General features: G+C 37.9%; 1 protein-coding gene across 1 annotated transcript in view; it reads right to left on the reverse strand.

Moving 5' to 3' along the window:
* Nucleotides 1-26,038, reverse strand: part of LOC308218587 (bifunctional heparan sulfate N-deacetylase/N-sulfotransferase 3) — a gene marked incomplete at both ends in the record, with an annotated part of 52,171 nt that overhangs the window by 20,789 nt on the left and 5,344 nt on the right. The window contains 4 exons of the mRNA XM_080612838.1: nucleotides 5,171-5,299; nucleotides 7,911-8,096; nucleotides 11,674-11,828; nucleotides 13,042-13,129. Of these exons, the coding sequence (XP_080468964.1) occupies nucleotides 5,171-5,299; nucleotides 7,911-8,096; nucleotides 11,674-11,828; nucleotides 13,042-13,129 (558 nt within the window). The remainder of the gene's footprint in view (nucleotides 1-5,170; nucleotides 5,300-7,910; nucleotides 8,097-11,673; nucleotides 11,829-13,041; nucleotides 13,130-26,038) is intronic.

Below are 26,038 nucleotides of genomic sequence, written 5' to 3' on the forward strand. Positions count from 1 at the left end.
ATACTGTCTCTGTGTTACTCTGAACGGTGTTGTTTCAGGTATACAGAGACTCGATAACAGCTGGTTTTGCTCCATTACACTAACAAACTGATAGAATAATGAATCAGATTGCAGTCTATGCTCTATCTACAGTTGAAAGTCTATCTATAGTTGAAAGATATTCCTTTTAGACCTGTATGTTTCCAGAGAAGCTGTGTTCAATTCCATCAGTGTGATTCCAGCTTGCAACCCCAGCTTGCAACTCTCCAGGCTGTCCTGCTGGCTTCACAGCTGACACGGATCTGCCCACTTGCAAGACAGCAAGCCAACTAGATGGATTTGATTTATATAGCAGTGTTTCCACTATAAATATAATTCCACTATATATATAGCCAGGGAAGACGTAGAAGAAGAAACAAAATTGCCTTTTCAGTGTAGTTCTGAATTTTTAATCTGACAAGAAACCTCAGTTTATTTGCAGCTGTTGCAAAAACTTTTTTGCCTTTCTATGTAAATTATGCATTACCCGTTTTGGCAGTATTGTGCAAGACACTTGCTTCACTAACAGCTGTAAATCACTTGTACAAGAATTTCCAGGGGAGAAGAATAATCAGGGTATCTTAGAAAGGTAAAGTTTTCTTATTGTCCAGAGTTCCAATGCATTTATTGTACACTTTAACAAGGAATCAGCTCTAATGAGACAGGTAATCCTGTCTGTTCCACAGCCTTTCCCTGCTGCCTGCTTATTTAGGGTTTTTTTTGTATTTTGTCAATTCCACCCACAAAATAGCAGACTCTGTCTGAGTGATTTTTGTTGAACAGCTAGGAAGGCAAGGAATACTTGTATTTTGCAGTCAACAAAAATGCTAGGCAAAACAGAATTCCTCCCCTGCCCCAATTCACAGTAATTCCCTAAACTATTGCTGGAATTCTCAAGAGTTCCCAAAATGGGCATGAGTGGACAAGGACGAGATGACAGAGGGCTGAAGCATCTCCCGTATCAAGACAAGCTGAGAAAGTTGGGGCTGTTCAGCCTGGAGAAGAGAAGGCTGCGTGGAGACCTCATAGCAGCCTTCCAGTATCTGAAGGGGGCCTACAAGGATGCCCGAGAGGGACTCTTCATCAGGGACTGTAGCGATAGGACAAGGGGTAACGGGTTCAAACTTAAACAGGGGAAGTTCAAGTTGGATATATGGAAGAAGTTCTTTACTGTGAGGGTGGTAAGGTACTGGAACAGGTTACTCCATCCCTGGCAAGTGTGCAAGGCCACGCTGGACAGAACCTTGGGCAACACGGTCTAGTGGAAGGTGTCCCTGCCCATGGCAGAGGGGGTGGAACTTGATGATCTTAGAGTCCTTTCCAACCCTAACCATTCTATGATTCTATAAAATTGTTGCCTTTCTCACTCACCCATGAGGTGGACCAAGCTTGCTGATTTGTACTAGCACTGACTATTCATCTTATTCAGGGTCACATAAAGATACAGTTAAGTCCTGCTGATGCTCATGTAAATCCTCTAATTTTTAGTGCTACAGAAGATAATTGCCCCCCCTTGCTGCAAATCAATTAGCTTAATAGCAGCTCTACTCATTGTAACTTGGGAGAGGTAAAAATTAGAGGAAAATACTACTTATGACTAAATGCATACAAGGATTACAATTATTTTAAGATCAATCAGACACAGGGCCTGAAATGTTAACAGTCTTCCCTCTCAATCAGTACTGCTGTAATCATATGGAGAACACACAGCTGTTGGGCTGTCATTGTTGGGCTGTCAACCATTTAAAGGCTTTCACCAAACTCCTCTTCACAGGGCATTTTCCCTTTTCTTTAGATCTGTAGGCACATAGTTCTTTGTAAAGAAGTGTGTGAAATGCAATTACTGTATTCTGTTCTATTTGGTTTTTTTGGGGGCAGAAAAACTATAGAATGTTTTCATGAACTGTCGCTTTCCTTTATACATTGACCTTGTAAGATAGCAAAGCTCCCGATCTGTATCTTCAATAGTTCAAAGCATATTTTAGGACTGGGTTATGTGTGTCTTCTACAAAGTTAAACTGAGACACCTTAACTGATGCTACTGGAAAAGAAGCAACATACAACATTGTTTTAGACCACATCTCTCAAATTACAGTCTTGTATGAAGAAAAATTTGGTATACTAGATTACTTGGATTTTAGAATCAAAATATACCTTCGATTTCATCATTTGAAAACTAAATCACACCGATTAACAAATTTGAATAAACTTTAGGAATAAAATCTAAAGAACTGGTAGACAGCAGATGAGAGATATTCCATTTCATATTGTTGATCTGCTTCACTAATTTTATTATTGAAACTTTACACTTAGAAAAATAGTAAGTTTTCCACATTAAAAGAAAAGTAGTAGACCTGTCCTGTGTTTAGCCTGTTTATCTAGCGCAGCACGCTGCATACAGAAGCAGATGGCATCAGAGATACGTAAGAAAATAGTACAGGATACTCTACTGCTGGGAGAGGTGTGAAAAAATCCCCTATGAAAGTCTTCCCTGCTTTCAAGGGTCAAATAAAGCATAAGTTTATACGGAATCCATGTCTTATCAACTACCACAGGCAAGAAAATCCAACCAAATTCAATTCTATATTTCAAATTTTCATAAGTTTTTGGTGTCAAAAACATTACCTTGAAAGTAAAATGCTCATCCTCATTTAACTGGCTATCCTCTGGTTTTCTGTTTTGAGACAGCTAACCAGAATTTACTGTCTAGGTTCTTAATGCAATTTCAAAGCTGTTTCCATTTTTCATCTCTTTTCAAATATAATCAATCTTGATCATTTTGATTTCTCTTCAAATTGGAGTCTTTCCAAGTCCTTCATAGTCCTCTTCAGTCAACTGCTTTCAGTTTTGCATGTAAGATTGAGTCTAGGGAGCATTCTAGATGAAACTGTACCATGGATTTCCACAACTTTATTATACAACTCTTTGCATTATTTTCAACTCTATTCTTTCCACAGTGTGTCAATGCCTTAAAGAACAAGGGACATCGATATACCTATGTATTATCCATTTTGGGAAACTAAATATCTATAAACTTATAGTTGAGAATATTACTTAGCTGACATTGTAATCATTCCTAGGTAATGTTTCTTCTTCTTAGTTTTGGATCAATGAAAAATAATGTTTAGGAATTGCCTCATAACGTAATTTTTGCATCCTCTGAAAAGCTGTATGTTTCATATTAAGATATCCCAGCTATTTTAAGGAAAACACAGAAAAGCTTATCAAATCCAAAAATGCTACTTTATAATTAGATAAATTCCTAAAGCTACTTCATTTTTCATTTTAATGCATAAATCTTTGCCCAATCCTGATTTTCATATAATGGTATAAATACGTATGTAACACTTAAAAACACCCCACAAAGATGCAAACCCTAATCTTGAAATTGGTTACATGCCAGGCTGATGCTTAGAACTTTAGAACCTGTTTATAAGCGGATATTAAAACCAGATACATCATCTTTTCAAAGGCATTCCTTAAAAGGATTACAACAATTTGTCTTCGGAAATATTTGCCTCATATTCATTTACAGTTGTTTTTAGAAAACAGTGCATTTAACTTCTATTCATTTAGCCTGCAGTGTTTTTGGGATATCACAGTTCTCAGAATTAGGTGATCATACAATCTACACTGCAACGCACAAATCAAAGACCTAATTGTAATATATAAAAATACATTACTGCACTCACATTCAAAGATGTTAGGCAGGCACGATCAAACTTATTAACCAATAACTATGATTGTTTCACTGCTTATCTTGTCTTTCCCTCCCCCCCAAATTCTTTCAATATGAAAGGCTTATGCCTTGACCAACCATATTAGATTTTGCTTTCTCCCTACTGTTGTAAAATGGTAAAATAGTTTTTGGCTAAGTTGCGGCCGTGTTTCAGTACAGAATACAGTTGGTATTGACTCAAAACGTTACTCTATGTTTTCCTCTAAAGTGTCATTTGTTAAGCTGTTAGTTAAAATCCATATATTGCCAAAACTGTTATGGTACCAATACCCTCCATTCAAGGAATTTTCCAGGTCTCCCCTCTGTTAACATTCTGTGCCTGAATTGGTATCTATCACTGAACTTCGGATGGGGACTACTGACATCCTCTAGAAGGGAGACAACGTTTGCTGAGGAAGGGAAGTTTTATTTCCTAATTTTGCTATGTGAACATGAAAAAGGCAAACAAACCACAGTAACTGCTCTCAAAAAACCAAAACTATAGTCTGAAAGAAGCTGATGCTGGAAAAATAGACCTGCACATAAAATGCTGAAGTAGCTGACAGAAGCTTTTTTCCTTTGGACTTCCATTAAATTATGAAAGATTAAAAAAGGGCACAAAAATATTTAAGATATTATTCCAAAGGATTTCAGTGGAAATATTTTTTGTTGCCTTTTGTATTCCTAGTGATTTGGAATCCTAGTGATTACATTTGTATAAAATGGGTAAATTTATTTATGTGTTTCATTTGGACTTCAGATGAAAACATCCCCTAAAAGCCTGTCTTAAAGGACAGTTTTGATGCCACGGACCTAATCCTGTGCCATTTTGGAGTACTATTCTGTTCTCTTCTATCAGTAATTCTGTAGTTTCATAGCTTTGTTTGTTGTTTATTCTTCTATTAAAGACAAATGAAAGGTTAATCAGATATATTAATTGTGTGGTCCATTTATTTGCATCCTTTTTTTGAAACTATTCTGAATCAGCACTTGAAATTCTCAAAACAATTAACAACAGGCACTACTTGCTTGCAACTTTCGCAAATGAGTGTTCCCAACATTTCTGAATATCAATTTGGCAGAAAAGGAAAACAGACTTCACCTGAGGTTCTCATCTCATAGCAATGTCAGTCCTTAACACCTGAATTCTTATCTCAGGGTTCTTATTTTATTCAAAAGTAGAGAGCAACATGAAAGGCTGCTGCTACTACTGCATTACTGACAAAAAAAGTAAAGAAAAGTAGAAATCATCCTTGTATAACTGATAGATTACATATAAAATTAGACCTGAAGTTAATTAACTGAAAAAGCAGAAGAGGTCCCTGCAACAAATCATTACTATTTGGGAGACCCAGCAGATTAGCCTTGAAGCATTCAGTAATTTCTCCTTTCATTATTTTTTTAAAAACATTTCAAAAATTACACTGTACTTACTGGATTGAGAACCACTGTGAAGAACAACTCTCCTCCTTGAATACTTTTGTCTAGTTCCTTTGGGCCTCCAGGATACTCTTTATAGAAAATTGTGTGGGTGAATAAGCCACAGGTTTGCCTAGGAAGCACCTGAATTTAGGGAGTGGGGAGGAGGGTGAGGATGGAGGGGTGGGGAGTCAAGGTGAAGTCATAAAACAAAAATATTTATACTTTTAATAAGATAATAAATGCCATGTAAGCAACACATAACTGAAATTGTTCCTTTGTGATAACTGTTGGGTAGATTTGTCATCACAGCTTTGCCAGAAGTTGATCATGATCTAGTTGAATACACTGGCAGATCAATAAATAGCACCTACTGAAAGAAAAAATATTTTTATTATCAGTGAAATCATAATGTCCAAAAATTCATCACATTTTGTTTGAAACTGGAGATCAATTAGTAAGTCGCAATTCAGCAACCTCCTAAAGCTATTTTGTCTGTAACACTTGCTCCTAAACCCAAGTATTTGAAGTCTGGTCATCAAAGATTTCAAAAATCTTAAAATAATTTGAAACATAATCTGAACTATTATCAGTCCATATTGTATTGGCGTTTTGTTGTTGGGGTTTGGTGGGCTTTTTTTGGTTTGTTTTTTTTATTTTTTTTTGCTTTGGCATCACCACCAATAATAATTCTACAGTGACACATGATAAATTTTGCAGGTAATGCTCACATAATAAATGTGCTTCTCATTCAGCTGTGCTAAGTTTTGTATGGACAGTTGCAATATAAAGTAGCATAAACTAAAATATTTTTAAAAGCATGCAAAGAACAAGTCTTTTCAATAGGAAGAGCTGATAAATGCAGTTAGGTTTTCTAGCAGAACTTAAAAATATTTTCTATCAACTTCAGAAAATAATTTGCTGAAAACTATTTCAATTATGTCTATTTTTCATAGAAAATCAACAGCTAAGTATTGCTGTTCATGTACAATTATCAAACTGGGATTGGTCTCAAACATTCTAGTCCAATTTAAGACATTCATTATATTATAGCTTAATTTTTTAAAGTATAAAAATCCCTTACTTGACATAGACTGTGGTTTGTAGATACTCTTTTATTTCTTGTAGTTTAACTTCTCAACATCTTTTTTGTGATGTACAGTATACTGTGACCATAGATCATGAATTCTGCATTGTTACAAAATGGATGGAATTTGTATGTTTGCTATAAACTTGCAAATACTTTAAAACCCTTGGATTTCACAGATGAAGGATGAGAACAATTCTTCACAGAGGCAGAGAATGAAGCTGTACTGAATGTGAAATGCTCTGGGAAATCTTACACAACAATTTTACTGAATTTATACTGAATATATTCATCACTATAAGCCTGAAGATGTAAAATATTAATGTATTTGCCCTGGAGAACTGGAAGCTTCAGACTCCCAAACCAGGTGGTTTTATACGGCTGTGCTTAGAAATTGATTTTTTTGCCCTAGTGTCCCTGTGTTAAATCTCATTATGAGTCTTCAAATTACATGTTTTTACAAAAATTTATGAAAGATATTTTGGGGCATTCTGAGTCCATCAGTTGTCTTCAAATGCTTCACAACTCTGAGCATATCTACAAACCCACTGTTTTATATGCAGCTATTGCTGTAGCTCAAATCTGTATGGTGTCGATTCTTTTCCTGGCTGTCTGGAGGTCATGTTAGTTTGCTTCATCCAAAAATTAAATATTATTGTTTTGCTTAGAAAAGAGGTATCCCTGGTAACTTGAGAACAAGACCACAATTCTGTTATAATTCAAGTGGCAGTCTTGCGCTAAGATACTTGACCCTCCAAAACTGCTTGGTGCAGGCAGAGGTGTAACACAGTACACACGCTAGGATCTTTCCTATTCACCGCTTTCCTGCAGACTCCAAAAGAAAGTTACTCAAGAACATGCCATCCAGTATTTTGGAAAGCTGTTTTGAAACACTTCTCAGACAAGAATGACAATATGTGAATCAGAAATAGCCTATGCCCCGGTGACCAGATGGTATGGTGTAACACCTTCCACTTGTGCACAACCCCTTTTGGCAAATGTTGCTGTCAATGAAGGACGACTTGTGGCTACCTCAGCAAAGCAGTTCCATAGCCTGGAGCAGGGTGTGGTGCATGTGTGCCTGCTTTCCTTCAGCCCTGTTAGTGTTTGTCCCGCATCCAGACTGAACATCTGGGCCGAAAGGACAGCTGTGAGGTTAAGCCGCATTGCAAAGCACAGTCCATATTTCAGCATGGCAGGAAGCAAAACAAGGACAACTGCGCAATGTTCAATGCAAGAAAAAAATATTTCTGCACCAAAATCAAGGTTCTCAGAAGACACAAACTTGTAAAACTCTTTTGCAGTTAATGGTACTATGAAAACTTAAAACCTGCTAGAAATCCAACCCATAGTATTTTGTTAAAAGATGGAAAGTTGACTATTTCCTCGAGATGTCTGAACATGTATTAACAGTAAGACTAAAACAGTTAGCAGCCTGTTTACTGTTAACAGCAGGATGCCTGGAGGCCACCTCATCAGTAGTAACATCATCAGCAACAGACTGATTTTAATCAACAAGATACTGTCAAATATATCTTGGTACTTATGCATAGCAATATGCGCCTCTAATGATATGATCTTTCAGGATACTGTGCTTGTCCACTTAGAAACAAGCTCTTCATAAAATGGTAGAGTGGTGGTAATATGAACATCATAAATACAACTCACCATGATATTTCTGTGGATGAAGCCTCGCCTATACCGTGCAGGCTTCAGGTGTGGGTATTCTTCTGTGCTGGTAACTCTGATATTCCAGACCTTTTTCCAGGCATCATAGAGTTGAACATGTACTGGGTAGACTCCAGAATGGTGTGGAGCCACTGCATAGCCCAAATCAGTTGGAATACCATGTTCCTAAAACATAGCAGAACAATCACTGATTTAAAAAAATTAAGGAACTTCATGTTATAGCATTTCTTGAATCCTTTGTTTGTGAGAGGTCAAGGTCTGAAATGCAAATAACGGTGATATCAAAATATGCTGCTATGTAAGGGAGATGGAAGGCAGCATGGTAAGATGAAACACAGGATTTTAATACAAAAGCCTTTTTAACAAATATTTTTGAGTATGTAGAGAAAAGTGATATAGATGTATTTTATGTTGATTTCCTCAATCTATATTAAACAGAAAGCATCACTCCTTCAAGTTCTTGCACGGAATTTACTCACAAACTAAGAAGAATTCAGAGAGAAAATTACTGGCACATATTCAACTCAACAGGTGGCATTTGGCAGTTACACTTACAAAAGTGGGATTTCCATTATGCAGTTACTTGGATTGTTAGCTTAATTTCATAGAAAGTCACTGCATTTCCTCTCTAGTCCACTCAAAACATAAAACCATATTCAAAACCAGCTTATCCATGTTAATGCCATTTTTAAAAAGGAGAAAAGATAACCACTTGTAAAATTCTGAGGATAACAGGCAAATGGTGTAGGCAGGCAATCCCTTTCGTAGTACACTATTTTTCAGACTCCTGCATCTATCTTGTTTACATACTGACCTTGCTAGTATTGCATTTTCTTGACATTCAGTATATTTTCTTTCCAGTCTCTGGTTTCCAATATACTCTAATGAATTTCGACACCTTTTCTCCTTTCTTTCAGGTTGCTTTTCAAAAGAACAGTATATAGAAGATATTTCTTTGATAGTGTGATTTGCAGAATACACTGCCCATAAGATGTTCCGTTGCAATGATTTAGGAAAACTGCCTTTGCACGATCTCCGAATTCTGTTTAAGAGTTTTTTATATTGATTGTATTTGTATGGTCATCTTCACCATGTTTTCTAATCATACTTTCTTTGTGCACAAAGGTAAGAGTTGGTTGATACTCGGGTCTATTCCTTTGTATAAACTAGTCACTAAGGAATATGAAAAACTCTAAGCCTTATCTCAAAGAAAAATGGGTGTGTGACCTTTAGTAAAATCACCTTTCTTCACTTTTTCTGGAGAAGGACTACTGCAGGGAACCTAATGCACAGGACTTAAAAAGCTTAGATAGTCAGGATACAATATCAGTCATATCTGTTATAATTTAAATATGACAACTTTACTAACAGCTCAAAACAAAACAAACTCACAAAGCAACATTTGCTTCTGCTCTGGAGTAACACGGGAAGTCAGACTTTAAAGATGTGAAACCTGCAAGGGAAGAAGGCTACTTTTTCCTCATTAAAGGGCTACTTGGAACCTAGTGTAATGGTGTGTCCAACAGACAGATATGGTTTAATCACAGTTGAGAACACTAACTTTTCTGTATCTCAACACCCACCAGTGACCCTGCTGCACCCAAGGAATGCATCATCTGCTGGTTTACAGCTGGGGCACACTATGTGTAATCTGTCAAAGTAGGAAGGAGTAAGATCTGGCCTACTGGTTTTACTGCATGTGGAGATAAAGAATGGATACGCCATCAGTTACACAGCTTTACACTACTTTATTCCACCACAGTTTGTCTCAGTTCTTTCTCTTATCTTTTCTACTTCCCTTAAGCATGCATAAACATTAGAAAGAAAAATCTTTATAGAACATGTAAGAAATCGTGTTTTCTAATGTCCCATTTAATCTTCTTCATTTAGCTAGGAACAAATCTGTTTTTTAAGGGGTTTTCCCTCACATTTTACAATATGCAGTAATAAATATGCAATTAAAATCTTCCATTAATTATGAGCCTATCATCTTGAATGTATTAGTGTCTCTGTTATTCCTTAGTGACTGTTATTCCCAAGTTAAGCATTTCATACACATTCAGTCTGATAATGCATGAGGCATGCACAGTTTTAGCCTCTTTCAAAAAGCATAATACTTATCTTTGTTATTAATTTAAATGCTTTAAGCAAATAAAACATAATGAATAGCTTCATGTCTATATGTCTATACATAGCTTCAGGCATGAAAAGCATTTAATGTATCTGTAAGTATTAAGAACATTGAGAGTGGTGAAGAAAAAAAAATTATGACATTACCTACAACACGGCTGAATATGAATTATCCTAATCATATACTTTAATGCTTACATACTGTAGACTAATGCCAGAAGATGTCTTAGGTCACACTAGAACTACAAGAAATAACTGAATTTCCAGTGGAGCTTGCAACGGTACACAGAATCATAGACAAAAGGGAATTTTGGACACAGAATTATTAAATTTTTATAACTTCTACTGAAATACTCTCTTTAAAGATAACATTAAAATTGAGCTGGCCTGTACTCAGTACAACTACAGTTTACAGTACTCTTCGGTTGAAAGAAAACATACATCTTACTTAAAGCAAAGTTTTTAAATACAAATTTTAAGTGCTTGATTTTCTATGTCTATGCCTTCACCCTACACTAACTGACACGTGACTATAAGCACACTTTATTTTGTTCTGGTATTTCAAATCCCCTTGCTCTTTCAAGGAACAAAGTCATGACCTGTCATCTGAAGAGCAACCAGTGCATTTTGAAAAGTGAAAAGCCAAATTAGCGAGATGGAATAGTAGATGTATTTCAGCAAACAAGTTATGTCTGCTGAGATATTATGATACACTACTTCTTAATGTCTTTACATATGACAATTTCCTCAGGCAAATAATATGCAGTATTGTGTATGGCAGTCTGGTTTGGTTTTAATGCATGAAAAAACATTTTTTTTGTTTTTTTGGATACCCTTTGGATACCCTTTGGATACCCTTGAAACCTGCCTGCTGCTTTTCCTGGGAATCAGCATATTGTCACGAATACAGCATGTGTTTTACCCACATGTAATTTATTTAAATTAACTGTAAAGAAAAGGTAAGTCTGTTTCTCTAGTATCCTCAGACCCAAAGGTATGGTTTTACTTATTCTTATATTCTCACTGATACTTTTTTTTTCTGTGAATAAATTATTAGTAAAGGCAATGCTTTTCAAAACAGGTTTTTATAAAGCTGATCCAAAGGGAATATATAAGATCTTATCCTGTATCACCACAGAAGAGCATCTTTGAAAATACAGCACATGTGTCATAACATGGCATGTTAATCCTAACATGCAGTGTTTCCATAAAGTCATTTGACATGTTTTGATGGAGTGTTTATTCTTTCAGAAAAGTGGTTATTTTCTAATCTAAACAATGGCTTATTTTAGAAAAATAATAAAATTAAATTTTTGTCTATACTGACTTTCCAAGATGCGACCATATTAATTCTTCATTCTGAAAGAATGTTTCCATTCAAAATTTTTCATAAAGTAATAACAAAACCCTCTAAACTTTACTTGAGAAAGAAATCCAGACTGTAGAGAAACAGAATTTTCATAGCACAAAACAGACTAAAAAAAGCATTCTATCATAATATTTTTTGATTCACTGAGATTAAAACAAATTCTAGAAAGATTAATTTTTCTAACAAAACAGGAATGTTTTCTGAATACCTGAATTCAATATAAAATGTAAAACCACAACTCACTAAGGCAAATTTTTTGTTGAGGATCATCTGCTCCACCAGTGACGACTCATTGTGGAAGAGGTGAGGCTGCATGTGACTCCACATATGAGGAAACCACCAAAACTCATCCGCAGATCTCAACAGCAGGTCATCACCTTCATCTTCCTCCTCAGTCCCTGCAAAAGAAAAAGAAAAAAAAGATAATATCTCTGAAGTGGTTTAAACCCAGCTGGAAACTCAGAACCACATAGCTGCTCGCTCACTCCTCCCTCTTCTTCCCCCTCTTTTCCAGAGATGCTCTGTAGGAGCAGGCCAAGCCCCAGCACATTGCTGTAAGTTGTCCATCTCTGGTATTGCCAGGAAAACAGCACACCTTGTCTAACCATTCTGCTAATTTTTCTGGATTTCACACTGTTCAGGGATGAAATTCCAAAGCACTGGAGGGGCCCAATGGCCTAGATACTTGCCCATACGATCCCACACACCCTGCCACTCATGACTGTCCAGTCTTTGGAAAAATCTCTCAGTGGTCCTCTCATATAGTCTTCTAATCTTAGACAAAACCCAAGCCCGACCCTGCTTAACTTTTGAGATCAGATGAAACAGAGCGTTCTCAAGGTGGTACGGCCGTGGGTAAAACACATGCTATATTTGTGACAACATGCTGATTCCCAGCAAAAGCAGCAGGCAGGTTTCAAGGGTATCCACAGGATATCCAAAACCTTTAGAATTCTCAAATGCTGCTGTAAATAGCCTGGTAGGGGAGCAGAGGGTGTGAGGGAATGTCTCCTCCATAGGTTGACCCCTCAAGGAGGAAAAAAAAAAAAGATATGCAGTTGCTAAAAATTCCCATTATATGCCTCCCAAAATATAGAGGTGACGACCACACTGAGAAAGCATGCCAGACCAGTTTCATGATCAGCGATTCTATTGTATTACAAGTCATAAAGTACAGCAAAACAAAAACTTTATCTCAGGCCCCAAAGCCAGTAAACACTAAACCAGCAAATACTGGCTGCAAGCAAGGTATGACACGCTGAAGGTCTGAGACCAAGCGCAACAACTCTGAGAGCAAAGAAATCAAATGTGACGAGTATTAATCCAAAACAATGAATGCTTATCACAAATACGATCAGACACACTCTGGTCAGATCTGTTGTTAACTGTTACAGCTGAACAGAGGACAGTATCCACCCCTTATTCCATACCACACGTCATGCCCAGATGCCCTTTTTTTTTTTTTTCCCAATACACCATCACTTTTTGTCTCATATATACACATACATCTATTTAAGGAAACGCTTCTCTACTCAGACCCTTAAACTCTACTTTCCTCATACTACAAAAAACACCATCAAAACAAAAGCTATTTTAGTATTTCAGTCTTACCTGTGTGATAAAATTTCCCTGAAAATCCCAGGTTGAAAGTAAAATTTGTAATCTGAGCTCTCAAAAGATTCTGAGTGTCAAGCAGGGCCTGAAAAAAACCAAACCAAAAAACAACAACCCACCATATAAACACACGTGTAGGAAACACACCTGGCACAAATTTAATGTAACAATATAGATACTTTTACAGGTAAATGTCTTTTCAATTGCTTTATCTATTTTGAAACAGTTCATCATATATGATAAAGTAGTAACAGATACTTTCATTGCCGTTTAAAGATTAAAAACCACATGCAAACTCCATTGTTTTCCTCATAAAGGTGACCAGCTATTAAATATTGTTTTACTCTCTCAATCATGAAATGGGAAAACAAAAGCACACTCCAGATAAAAGATCTTCCACTGATGACTCAGTAAACCTGGGTTACAGCCAGGAATGAAATTCAGATCTCTTGTGCCCCCAGCTGCTGCTCCATTCACTAGGATGAACAGCTAGGATGACCTACAATTTTATTTTTTTATTTCAGGTCAAGTACATACATAACATTTTAGTTATGTTTCAAAAAAAAAAATTTAAAATATCCAGAAAGCTAGATGAAGCCTATTCCATATCAAAGAACTTAATCCTAAATTTCCCCAAATTCTGAGTCATTTCTCACACATTTGCACACTGCCTGTCAGCATACATATACTTGCACCAGATTACTACAAACATGCATGCAGGAAGAAAGGGGAAAGCTATTATTCATCAAACTCAAGAGTCAGAAAACTCTGATCTCAATACACTCTTCTTGATTTGTTACTCCCAAGATTTACATATTGCTTCCAAGAGTTACCTCCTAAACTCTTAAACCCTTATGCTGTTCAGTTTTCCAGGTGTAACAAAGAAACCTAGCTCTCCAATGCAAAATAAACTTTGCAAAGCAGAAACAAAATGGAGGCGCAAAAAGCATCCTCTAAAATGAGACTTGGAGCGCACCTTCCTCCAGACAACCTGCCTTCAGCTGAGCACTTGACGGTTGGTAATTTATGAGCACATTGGACTCTGGAGATTTGTGACACTGAACACAGCACATCAGAAGTGCATGGCCAGCTACAGCAAAAAGACACACTTGTGCAGATACTTATGCAGTACCTTTGAAAGAAAAGGAAATAATTATACACCAAAGTTTTCAAAGTCAACATACATTATAGTACAGTGATCACTGTACAAGAAGTGATTAAAAGTATTATTATTGTCAGAAATGATTAACTAAGCATGTTAAGAAAGTGGAATGTATTTAAAAGCACAAAAAGTCACTGGAGATTTTCAGAGGTTTAAAGGTCTAGAAGGCTCCCCAACCCTGAAATTCAATGACAATTTGGTGTTCTGAAAAATATGAGACAGCAATTTAATTAAGAGTTTCTTTGGATATTTCATTATATGAGTAATTTGTCAACAATTTTTTTTTTTTTTTTTTTTTAACTGGAATGCCAATGAAAACAAAATGTTAGCGTGGAAGTCAAGCCCAGCTTTAGATTGAGGCATAGTATAGTCAAGTTACAGTTCTTTAAAATAACCCATTTTACAGATAGAGGCAATATCCACCTTATCAGCGAAACTTCTGGGCACATGAGCTCTTCTTGAGGTCTTTACCAGGGCTCATCTGTATCAGATGTAATAAAAGTACAATCTCCATCTGCCTGTTTCCTCATACCTACAACATGATGGTGACCAAATGAGGCAAAGGGTGACCATACCAGGGGATCCCCTGTGCACGAAACTCAAGAAAAGCCCAAGGCAGCAGGCCCAGCAGTGCTTCCATTCCCAGTAAGAGGTGGCCACACACCACAGCTGGTGCATACGTCCCAGTTCCGTGCTTGCCTTTCCCACCACTCCTTTTCCAGAGCTGAGCATTTTCACCTGGCCCCAATGGGAGACTGCAGCACTGACCAACACAGGAATACAGCTGCTCTTTGTCCCTTTGCTAACACGTATCTGAGGCCTCAGCGAGCTCACTAAGCTTGTAGCTTGGGCTGGCTTGGGGAAGCTGGTGCTTGAGGGAGCTGATCTGAAGCAATGGGACAGTCATTTGTCCCTATCCTGGGGGACTGCAAATTTGAGTTTTGCTGATAAAACATGAGTGGTTTCAATTCTGAGCCATCAGTAGTACTTGACTTGTTCACTATTTCAGTGAACCAGAATGCTATGCCTAAGCATATTCATTAAATATATATTAATCACAAAACTAAATCTGTGAAAGAACCATCATTTTTCTGCCTCCTATTTCTTAAAGTCATCTCAGATCTGGAAGTAACTTGTCTTTCCCACTGTCATCTTCTTCACTGTAGCTCCAGCAACAAGAGTACAAGCAGTTCAAAGCACAGTACTGGTAACATAAAGATCATCTTTCACTGGAAAGCCTGAAAAATGTCCTATGAACAAGGGACTTTCTAAAGGAATGACTGAAATGAAGCACAGAATGGAGATAATTGAAAACAAGCCTGAGACTTCTGAAGGAAATATTAAGAGAAAAATCTTGCAACACTGTAATGTGGGCTTTTGTACAGGCTGAGAGTGCAAAGATCACTCAGGAGACTTCTTATTCTAATGAAAGGTATGAAATCCACAGAAGATTATGAAAACCATCCTTGAGCTGCTGGGAACCTATTTGATTAAGTAATATTTTATCTTTGCACAATTAAAAATGTAGGAAGCAAATAATATGCCTATACACTTATGTTAACCGTAGATATTGTCAATTGGAAGGGATCATGAGAGCAGCTTGACAGCAACGTGGCATGAATGGGCTGCATGGTTCTTGCCCTCCTAATTAAGTTAAGAAGTGTGAGCATTTTTTGAGCTGAAGGCCTTCTCCTGTACCTAACACATTCTCAGCTTGTCAGCTCCAGTCTAGTTTCAGCATGATGGAAAATCAAGAGAAACACAACCTGGAAGACTATCATCACTGCACCTCCCCAGCACACGGCAGCTACAGGGCTGACCAGAGAGTTGCCAACCCAGGCTTTCAAATGGAAGGTGGGGAAAGGGTTGCAAAAAGTCCATAATGCAAAATGAGAGTTTATTTCTTTGCTGGGATTTTAGTAAGCTAGTATAGTTACCTCCTTATTGCCTCAATGGCATGCCTGGTGGCTGCATTTTATTTAAACCAGCAGTCACAAGACAACACTCCAAATTACACCTAAATAACACAAAACTCTAAATGAAATCTGAAGTTCACCTTCTATAGAACAAATTTTGAAAGTGATGCCACTGGTTTTTTTGGGCACATTACTTTCATTAAAATCAACAGGAGATCTTCTGGTAAAGTGTGTGGTGGCTGGTATGTGAAAACCTATCGGCTAATATCAACAGTGTACCTGCTCAATCTGCACAGAGCGAGAGGACAGGCCTGCTGTGAACCAGTTTTTGTACAGACAAGCTGAGATAACATTTGAGTTGTCATGCCTATGATTATTCTCTGGGTGACTTGACATTTTACTCATCATTCAGGTTCTAAAAACAAAATGTTAAAACTCATGCAAAATATACAGAAGCAGATGGCAGGGCCTATTACTGTGAGTTTCTATCATAAAGACAGAAGCAGAGAAAAGTAGGGGGACAAAAAGCCTGAAATTTCATTTCTAAATGTTGCTTGATACACTGAAGGTAAGCTGGTGATATTTTCTGCGTATTTTATGATTGGTTTATGAACAAGCCCCTCTGGATATCTGTATGAAATGTTATGTAAATACATTAATACTGAAGATTATATTTTAAAAACTTTACTAAAGCCTTCATATGCTTATAGATAATTATTTAGTACATGTCATCCTTCCACTGATACTATAAAGAAAATAAATTGCTGGCTGCCTAATTACAGCTACAGAGGAGTACACACTTTTTAACTCTTCTTAAGCTCACATACTAGGTTTAGCAAATTCCTTGTGACAGAAATCAAATGTGAGAATTCAATATATGATGAAAAGCCCCTTTCTTCAACAATAGTCCAAAATAATCTCAGAAAAAGGCCCTGTTACAATCCAGGCAATAGACAAAAGTTATTCTGACAGCAAAACAAGAGTTCTTTCAATCTTTCCATCTGACAAGTTCATACTATAATGAATGTAAGAAATCACGTATGTTGTAAATAAGCCCAATTCTCAGACAATTAGTCAGCACCATGCCATTTAAGTTATTTCTATTTCACTTCTCAATAAACATCTCAGCAAATGTAAGCTGCTGTAATTGGCAGTGGGATCTCAACTGACTGATAATTTAGGAGAAAGTGGACTCTGAAATCACAAATATAACAGAAAGAACTGTGAGAATTATTCCTTCATTGGAATAGCCATGCAATGGAAACGTCTGAAAATTCCTGCCTTTGTAAAGGTGGCATCTTCCTTTCTTGATAATCATAATGTTTAGCTCTCTTTATCACTTTTCATTCAGAAATATAAACTCTGTTTACAAAGAAAACAGGTCTTTTTGATTTTTCTTACCTTACAGATGGGACAAACAGAGGCACAGATCAATGACATGGGCTGTCAAGAGCTTCTGTTCAAGTAAATCAGCAGTAAAGCCAAGGGTAAAACTCACATCAGCAAACTTGCTTTCCATTTCCTTAGCCAGGAAACTGTCCTGCCTCCTGTCCTCAAGCATCTCTTTACATTATTTCATTTCATAGTCTGTTACAGAGAAGTCACACATGTCCACTTGTCTCTGGTAAACAGATGGTAGTAATTTCTTCATCATCAATAAAAATATTCAGACCCAAATATCTTGGATGATCAAACAAATAAATCTAGAATGCTTTGTTGAATTCTAAGATGAACTATGACTTCTTTCTGTAGTCACAATATATTTATGACTATTTTCCTACTCAAAAGCTGCTAAAGAACTTAGGCAACTGAAAAGCAAAATAGTTTAAAACACTGTTGATTCCACTTGCAATCACATGGATTAACTAAATTGTGACATAGCCTCACAATACTGCATCATTAATATCTTAAACTTCAAATCAGTACATGCTTTCATATCAGAAACAAAAGCAAGGTCAGCTTTGTAATTTCCCAAAAAGCCTATCTTCTCTCCGCCTTTTTTCACGGAAGCAGATCTTACCTCTCAATGCTTGCTTTACTATTTCATGTCTAACAATACTTATGAAAGGAGCCATTAAAATAGGAATTACTTTGCCTTTGAGGAAAATTTCTCTTTAATATAGGCAAGGACCCTCTGAAAAGGTAAAGCAAATGAATAGAAAGTGTAACGTAAAAGCAAAAAGTTAAGCACACGAAGTCCCTTTAGAGAAGGTCTTACGCAGACATAGCTTCAATTTCCTGTACCACGTTTCCGCTTGAATTTAACCCCTGCAAGACAGCGAAGAAACAGAAATAAAGCCACTTAAACTTCTGACTGGAGTTCCTAATACAGGGGTTTAATGAGCTGGAACTGATGTGATGTCCTTTTGCTTTGAACTTTTGATGATATCATTTTGCCTTTCCCGACCACGTCCATGCTCCAAGTCCTTCAACAAGCTGTGCCTAATTATCAGTCCCAGGTTTGCCCTAGCACTGCTGAGATTGACAGCAGAAAAGGGAGTGGTGGGGACACACTGCCTCGGCAGGGGAGAGATGAGGAAGAAGTGGGCATCCACAAGAAATCTTGTAACAGCAGTGTGGTAGGGGCCCGAAAGTGAGAAGCAGTGAGATTCTGATGGCAGATGTTCAAGAAATGTTCAAGAGACGTTCAAGGCAGTCATCAGGCATGGGAAGGCATCAGGCAAGAATTTGGGGTGTTTGGAGGCAGCATGGCAAGAAGAATCAGAAGACAGCTTCAGTAAAAGTTCATCCCAAGTGGCTGGGAATCATTGCTTTATTACATAGACTATTTTACCTCTGAGCAAAAAATGGTTCCCTCATCATAAATTATGTATTTTGGAACATCATTAAAATTTAGTGTACTTTCTTTCTGGATTTCTAAGATTAGTATTTTGACATCTGTTACCATAAACATTTAATCTGTGGAGGAGAAGGAATAATTGGTTTGGGTATACTAGGTGTATCTGAAAATATATTTTTAATATCCTTCAGACAAAAGGAATAGAATGCTTACATTTTCTTTGACTCTAAACTTTTTTATCAGAGCTGACACTACAGAGTGGGCAAGAGAAAAAGAAGAAAATTTTCAGCTTTTTCTGGAAAGCATTTAGTGAGCAGAAACCATAAATTATAAATAGACCCTAAACTGCATACGTGGGGAAAGGACACTGCTCTACAGTTTGGTGGAAGCAAGGTGTCTAAGAGGACAATTGATGAAACAGGGATGGAAAAGCTAAACTACTGACCGTATATATGTTCAAGTTTATATAATGTCAGATTCCATGCGAGTTCAAGGCAACCATTCCTGCTACTTTGTACGACAAAATTAAAATGGGGAGGGGTTGGACCATTTGGTGTGGACCAATCTGTTTATTAAGATTTAGCAGCTTCAAGAAACAAATTATTCTTTCCATTAAAAACATGGTTTTTGACACTTCCTACTACATCCTTCAAAGGATGTAACAGTTGAAAAGTACCACATGCCAGCAGGATGCCTATTTACAAAGGGTAGACTTTAAACCAGAAAATGCATGCAAAAATTCCTTGGAGACAAAACAAAATACCTGGCTTCAGTTACTTAAAAATTTTTGTAGTTTACTGACAGGTAGATTCTACCTGTAGCACTTGTGGTTTTAAATTATCAAACAGGGATGCCTTGGAGCCCAATTCCCTTTAATGTGCAGGACATCCTATACCTGAGTCGGAGCAATCCCAGGCACAGCTACAGGTTGGCCAGAGAAGAGATTCAGAGCAGCCCTGCAGAGAAGGACTTGGGGGTGTTGGTCGATGAGAAACTGAATGTGAGCCGCCTTCAGTGTGCGCTCACAGCCCAGAAACCCAGCCGCATCCTGGGCTGCATCAAAAGGAGCATGACCAGCAGGTCAAAGGAGGTGATCCTGCCCCTCTGCTCTTGTGTGAGACCTCACTTGGAGCATTGTGTGCAGTTCTGATGTCCTCAACATAAAAAGGACATGGAACTGTTGGAACAAGTCCAGAGGAGGCCATGAGGATGATCAGTGACTGGAGCACCTCCCGTATGAAGAGAGGCTGAGAAAGTTGGGGCTGTTCAGCCTGGAGAAGAGAAGGCTGCGTGGAGACCTCATAGCAGCCTTCCAGTATCTGAAGGGGGCCTATAAAGATACTGGGGAGGGACTCTTCATTAGGGACTGTAGTGAAAGGACAAGGGGTAATGGGTTAAAACTTAAACAGGGGAAGTTTAGACTGGATATAAGGAAGAAGTTCTTTACTGTGAGGGTGATGAGGCACTGGAATGGGTTGCCCAGGGAAGCTGTGAATGCCCCATCCTTGGCAGTGTTCAAGGCCAGGTTGGACAGAGCCTTGGGTGACATGGTTTAGTGGGAGTTGTCCCTGCACATGGTGGAGGGGTTGGAACTAGATGATCTTAAGGTCCTTTCCAACCCTAACTATTCTATGATTCTATGACAAGCAAAGCTCCCACTGATTGCTTGGATGAATTTGGACACTTTGGCAGATCCCTTTACCCAAGTATCTTACCTGACTTCCCATAATATTAAGGCCCATACTCACCAGTTGAAGTCACTGTGAGTCTTTTACTAAATTCAATAAGCACCATTAACTGAAATTCTGCATTATTAGCTCTTAATTAAACTGTACTTTGATGAAAGAAGTTACTATTAATACAGCTAAATGATATCTCTGTTCTGCGTTTAACAGAAATAAAATCCTGCATTTCTTTTAAAGGTCAAAATATCCCCAAAACCTAGGCCAATTGAAATAGAACTAATAAACACCCTCCTGCTGCATATGATATTTTCCCCTGCATTTTGGTCAGACAGGCTTCAACAGAGAACTTGCTGGTTCCTGCATTTTTGCCTAACACTTTATCTGCTATGAAACACCAAGTACAAAGAGGTAAGCTCTCAGAATAGAATAGAGCTAAAAGTCAAAACAAAGTGACTCCAAGATGTATTTTTGTCCTGGGTTCAGCAGTAGCAGTCAGTTTTTCTCCTTCTTAGTAGCTGTTGCAGCACTGTGTTTTTGACTTTTGGCCTGGGAACGGAGCTGATAACACCGATGTTTAGACTGACCAAGGACTTTGTGAGTCTCATGCTCTGCCAGGGAGGAGAAGCCGGGAAGAAGCAGAGACAGGACACCTGACTCAAACTAGCCAAAGAGGTATTCCATACCACAGCACATCTTGCCCAGGATGTAGAATTGAGAGTCCCTGGAAGGGCTGGATCACTGCAGGGTGGGGGGTGAGGTACCGGTTGGTGAGCGGTTGTATTCTCTTCCTTGTTATTTCCTTTATCATTATTATTATTGGTGGTAGCAGTAGTAATTTGTGTTATACCTTAGTTACTGGGCTGTTCTTATCTCAACCCATGGGAGTTGCATTCTTTTGATTCTCTTTCCCATCCCTCCAGAAGCGGAGGGAAGAAAGGTGTGTGTGGGGGGGGAAGTGGACTGCATGGTTCTGATTTATGGCCTGGGCTTAAACCACGACAATTTTAAAGTCTCTTCTTATTTATCCAGTTAAGTTTCTGCGATCTGATGGCTACTGATATCCAGTACAGTGGGAAACTTTGTTAGCCACAACACAAGCATTCAGGAAGCTGTACGGCAAAGTCACATACACAGCCCCACCACAGCTGCCTCAGCTCTGAGTATGACAGGCCATCTTTCAAGGGTGACAGAGTAGTTCAGACCCAGTTCCAGTTCACTTCTGGGCCACCCTGCTGTGTCTGACTTGTCTGCATTGCATCCCATCAGCAGCAGAAAAATTGTAAGACCTGTTCATTGATTCATGTAGGCACTGGCCTAGCTACATGTCAGGCCTCAAAAACTCAGGTTCGAACAATAACTCAAGATGCAAAGCATTTGTATGTCTGTGCTCCCTCATTAGACAACCCACACTTTTACAGCTTCAGATCTTGTTTGGTAGGATGCACAATTATTTTGTCATAGAACACTGGCATGGCTATTCAGTCTAACGATGTCTCATGCTTTATAGCCATACAGCTCAAAGAACAGAGGTTATTACCCAAGATCTTACATTTATTACCAACAACACCTGTTTCTTATTTAATGTTTCTTCATAAGCCAACTTCACCTTTAGCTTTCACTACAGCCAACATGCACTGCAAACAGAGTTTGCCTGGAGGACAATGGCTACTCTCCAGGCAAGACAGTCCTTTGCCGCACAGGCTGGCCACGAGTTTCCACTGCAGCAAACCCTATGCTCCCTTACGCCCCTTCATCCCTCACTGCTTGGCTGTGCTGCTAAGGGCCCTTTACACTTCTGTTAGCAACATGAAGCTCGGTAGAACCACCAAATGCTGAAAAAAATCTAGAAGGTTCAATGCTGGAAGAATTTCTAGGCGTAATCTCTCAGCAGCAGAGACCACACAGCCCTACCTGAATGCACAGGAATGCAGTTTAATTACTGAAGTGACAAACAGGGACATTAAAAGTACCCAAGTTCTTTAGGAAATTGAAGTAAAAACGTGGTTGTCAGTGTTGTTTACAGCAAAGTCCAACAGTCTGTGAATATGGTCTTCCAAAAAAACTTCAGTCTTATATTTTTCCTCCATGTCAGTATTCACTGGACCTCAATGCTCTCACTGGCATGTTAAACAAACTGACTCCTCCACAGGCTGGATAACATATCAATGACACAATCCATCCACAAACGTTCCTTAGTTTGTTATTGGTTTTTTTTGTCCCCTAATAGAGCCAAGAATATTCCTGTGTCTTTTAATACTGTATCTAATTAAAAATATTTACCTTTGTCCCTATATTTGGGGTGAGCTGAGGCATACAAAAAGCTCTTTTTCTTTCTAATTTTCCACGTTTACTGACAGAAAAAAAGATCTCTGACCAAAGATTTTCATTTTCTCTTTCTGCCCTGAAGCTCCATGTCAGAAACAGCTGGGAATTCAGTCTTCAGCTTTCTCCCAGCTAAGGGTCACAAATATTTATCTTTTTTTCTCTTCTTTATAAGTAACTCTAAAGTTGCTGAATGAAATTCCCCTGCTACGTCCACACCAGTATCAAAGAAATGACAGAAAAAGAGAAAGCAAACAAGGCAAGCTTGCATAAAATAATAGATAAAACTCTTTTCTCAAGCCATGTTTTTAATGATTGTATGCAGTCAACACAGAAAAGACATAAGAACTTATGCCAAGTTAATAAAAACTTGGACAGTTCATTGACTCCTACATAATACCTAGTCTAACGGATATAATTCTGCACAAAAATACCCAAGACTTCAGTGAAACATGGGACAGTAATAGCAGAAACACAGGGGAGTGATTTTGTTATGTGTTAACGCACACTTTCCCTGTTTTTGCACAAGTGTTTGTATTTCTAAAAGACAAGATTACAAAAACTAGACCTACATAGATCAATACCCCAGCTGGCCAAATTCCACACTTGCAGACTCAAACCAACACGTAGGAATCCAAAACCGAGCTCTGCATTTGACTATACTTTAAGAGATTGAGACTAGATCTTAGCACAAATTCCCTGCCAATATTATATTTCTTCCAACAGCATATTTCATACCATTTTGCCAAATCTAATTTTTAAATGCTTACATAACCCTTTTGCTTCCTTCAGTATATTAGCCTTTATTCTGCTACTTTATTGGCCATTCAGCCTACACTTGAATATCTCTGTGCCTTACATTACATATTTTTATCCATCCTCACTGTTTATACCCTGCAGACATCTGCAGCCTATTGCTTTCTGCTTGGGTCATCATTACTTACCAAATTCTTTAGCCTTCTTTTTTTTCTCTCTGACATTTTCTGACTCCTCTGGTGTCTCTAAGCACTCTCAAAATATTTCTAAGTTGTGCAGAGTTGAGCACAATATTCTAGAAACCTCATCAGTAAGATGAAGTACTTTCCTGATGTAAAATGCTATTTTTTCCATAGTCATCTTGAATTTCAAACCAGCTTACGTTATAGACTCAGGTATATTTTAGTATTTGTCTTGTTTTTAGGATATTTTCAGGATTACAATTTTCAGAAAAGAAAACTGAAATTGGACATAGGGCATTGTCACTCCATGAGGTATTAGATATACACTGGCAAGCAGCCACTTTTACTAGCATAATCACCAAGAATCAGTCACGGAGTTGCACTGACTTCTTCCAGACTGAACAGGTAAGAAAAAAGGACATTTCCCATGCAGATGTACTGAAGAAGAAACTAGTGAAATACAGTCCCACTTCTACCCCCATTTTTTTCTTCTTGCCAGACTGTGCCTTCTTGATGCTACTGAAGAGTGGGAAGGAGGTAGGCCCAATTCTGGTATCATGTTTTACAGTTAATTGCTTTGATTTCAAGATGTGTTTTGCAGTGTGTTTTTATTAGCTGCTTATGAAAATTTTATCCAATCCTGACAGCACCAGGAATTGGATGGCTGACTTGTCATCTGAAAAAGCCCAGAATAAATCTTGCAGCAGCCACTAGCACAGTGATCAATCTGTACAGCTCTGTGGTAAGCTATAGTTGCATTATTATTATTTGAATTAACAAAGTGCTTTTTGAGCAAAAAGCACAAAATGAAGAGAGACTCTGACAAAGAGAACTTGCAATCCAAGGAAAGAGAGGGACTGACAGGACAGCTGAAGGATACACGCCCAGGAGGCCAGAAAGTGGTTTCAGCACATAACTTCTTAATTTTGCCTCCAGGCTGACAGAGCTAGAATGCTGGTCCAGGTCTGGTGCATTAACTGTAACATCTATGTCCAGCACATGCCTTCTCTCAAGCAGCCAAAGCAAAGCCAGCTCCCCACCCACAGCCACCCTCCTCTGGTCAAGGACTTATATCCAGTTTTCTGTTTCCAACATCAGTGGAAAGATGACTGGTAAAGCAGTCTATATGCTGGTAGCAGCCCATGAAAAATATTAAACAATTTTACTAACTTGTTTTAAACTAGTATTTTCATTCTGAGATCTAATCCTAATTCTCTATTGCCTCACAGTGCATAATATTCCACACTACTGTATATGAAACAAGACACTCAGGATGTTAAATCAGTCTTCCTAGCGCATCAGACAGCTACAGAAACACACCAGTTTTTTTGTTTTTGTTTTTTGTTATTTTTTACTATTTTTAGGGACAGAATGTACTTTTTAGTTTGTATTTCAGCCAAGTCAATATAAAATACCTCAGGTCAGATTAAGAAAAAAAATATATGCACATACTATTACATGCAATAATAGTAAGCACAGTGAATAATGGCATAAAGGTACTATGGCTAATGGACTGGGAAAGTAAAATGATTTAGCAGAAGTTCCTAATAGTTAATTTTTTTTATCATTTGAAGAGGTGATTAAAAAGATTTTTTTGAACCTCCCAAAAGGAGGAAAAATTTATGGCTCAGTGCACGCAAATAGACATGAGTATCTTTGATGCTTCTGCAACTGACACATTTGATGACACATCTGTCATTTTGTTGATAACCTTCTACATGATCCTATAGATAAAGAAGCAATTAACTTACAGATTCAGACTTCCTTCTGTGACAGGAATCACCCCTTGCCTTGACAGCTGGGGCTTTCTGAACCTGTTTGCCATTCTGCCTTAACACAAAATACATCTAAGCCTCTCTTCCGAGGCAAATATTTAGGTAATTTCTAACCAAAATGCTTTCTGGCTAAATCCTCTCCATTACCAGAAGATTGTTTGGCACAGATGATACACAAAGAGGATAGGTCTTGTTCTCCAATTCAATGACTCTAATGCCAAAAGACTGCAGATTCAAGCTTGTATTGCCCAATTTCAATGCTCCTATACTAACAGGTGCATTAGCTAAGTGCTCACGAAACAGAAGGAGAAAATAAAGGTATTTCACCCCCTCCCAATAATGGATATGATTAATATGAAGCTTTTCTGCTTGGCGGTTATAAAATAATAATTACAA

Source organism: Psittacula echo, assembly GCF_963264785.1.
Source record: "Psittacula echo genome assembly, chromosome: 1".
In the NCBI taxonomy this organism is placed as follows: domain Eukaryota; kingdom Metazoa; phylum Chordata; class Aves; order Psittaciformes; family Psittacidae; genus Psittacula; species Psittacula echo.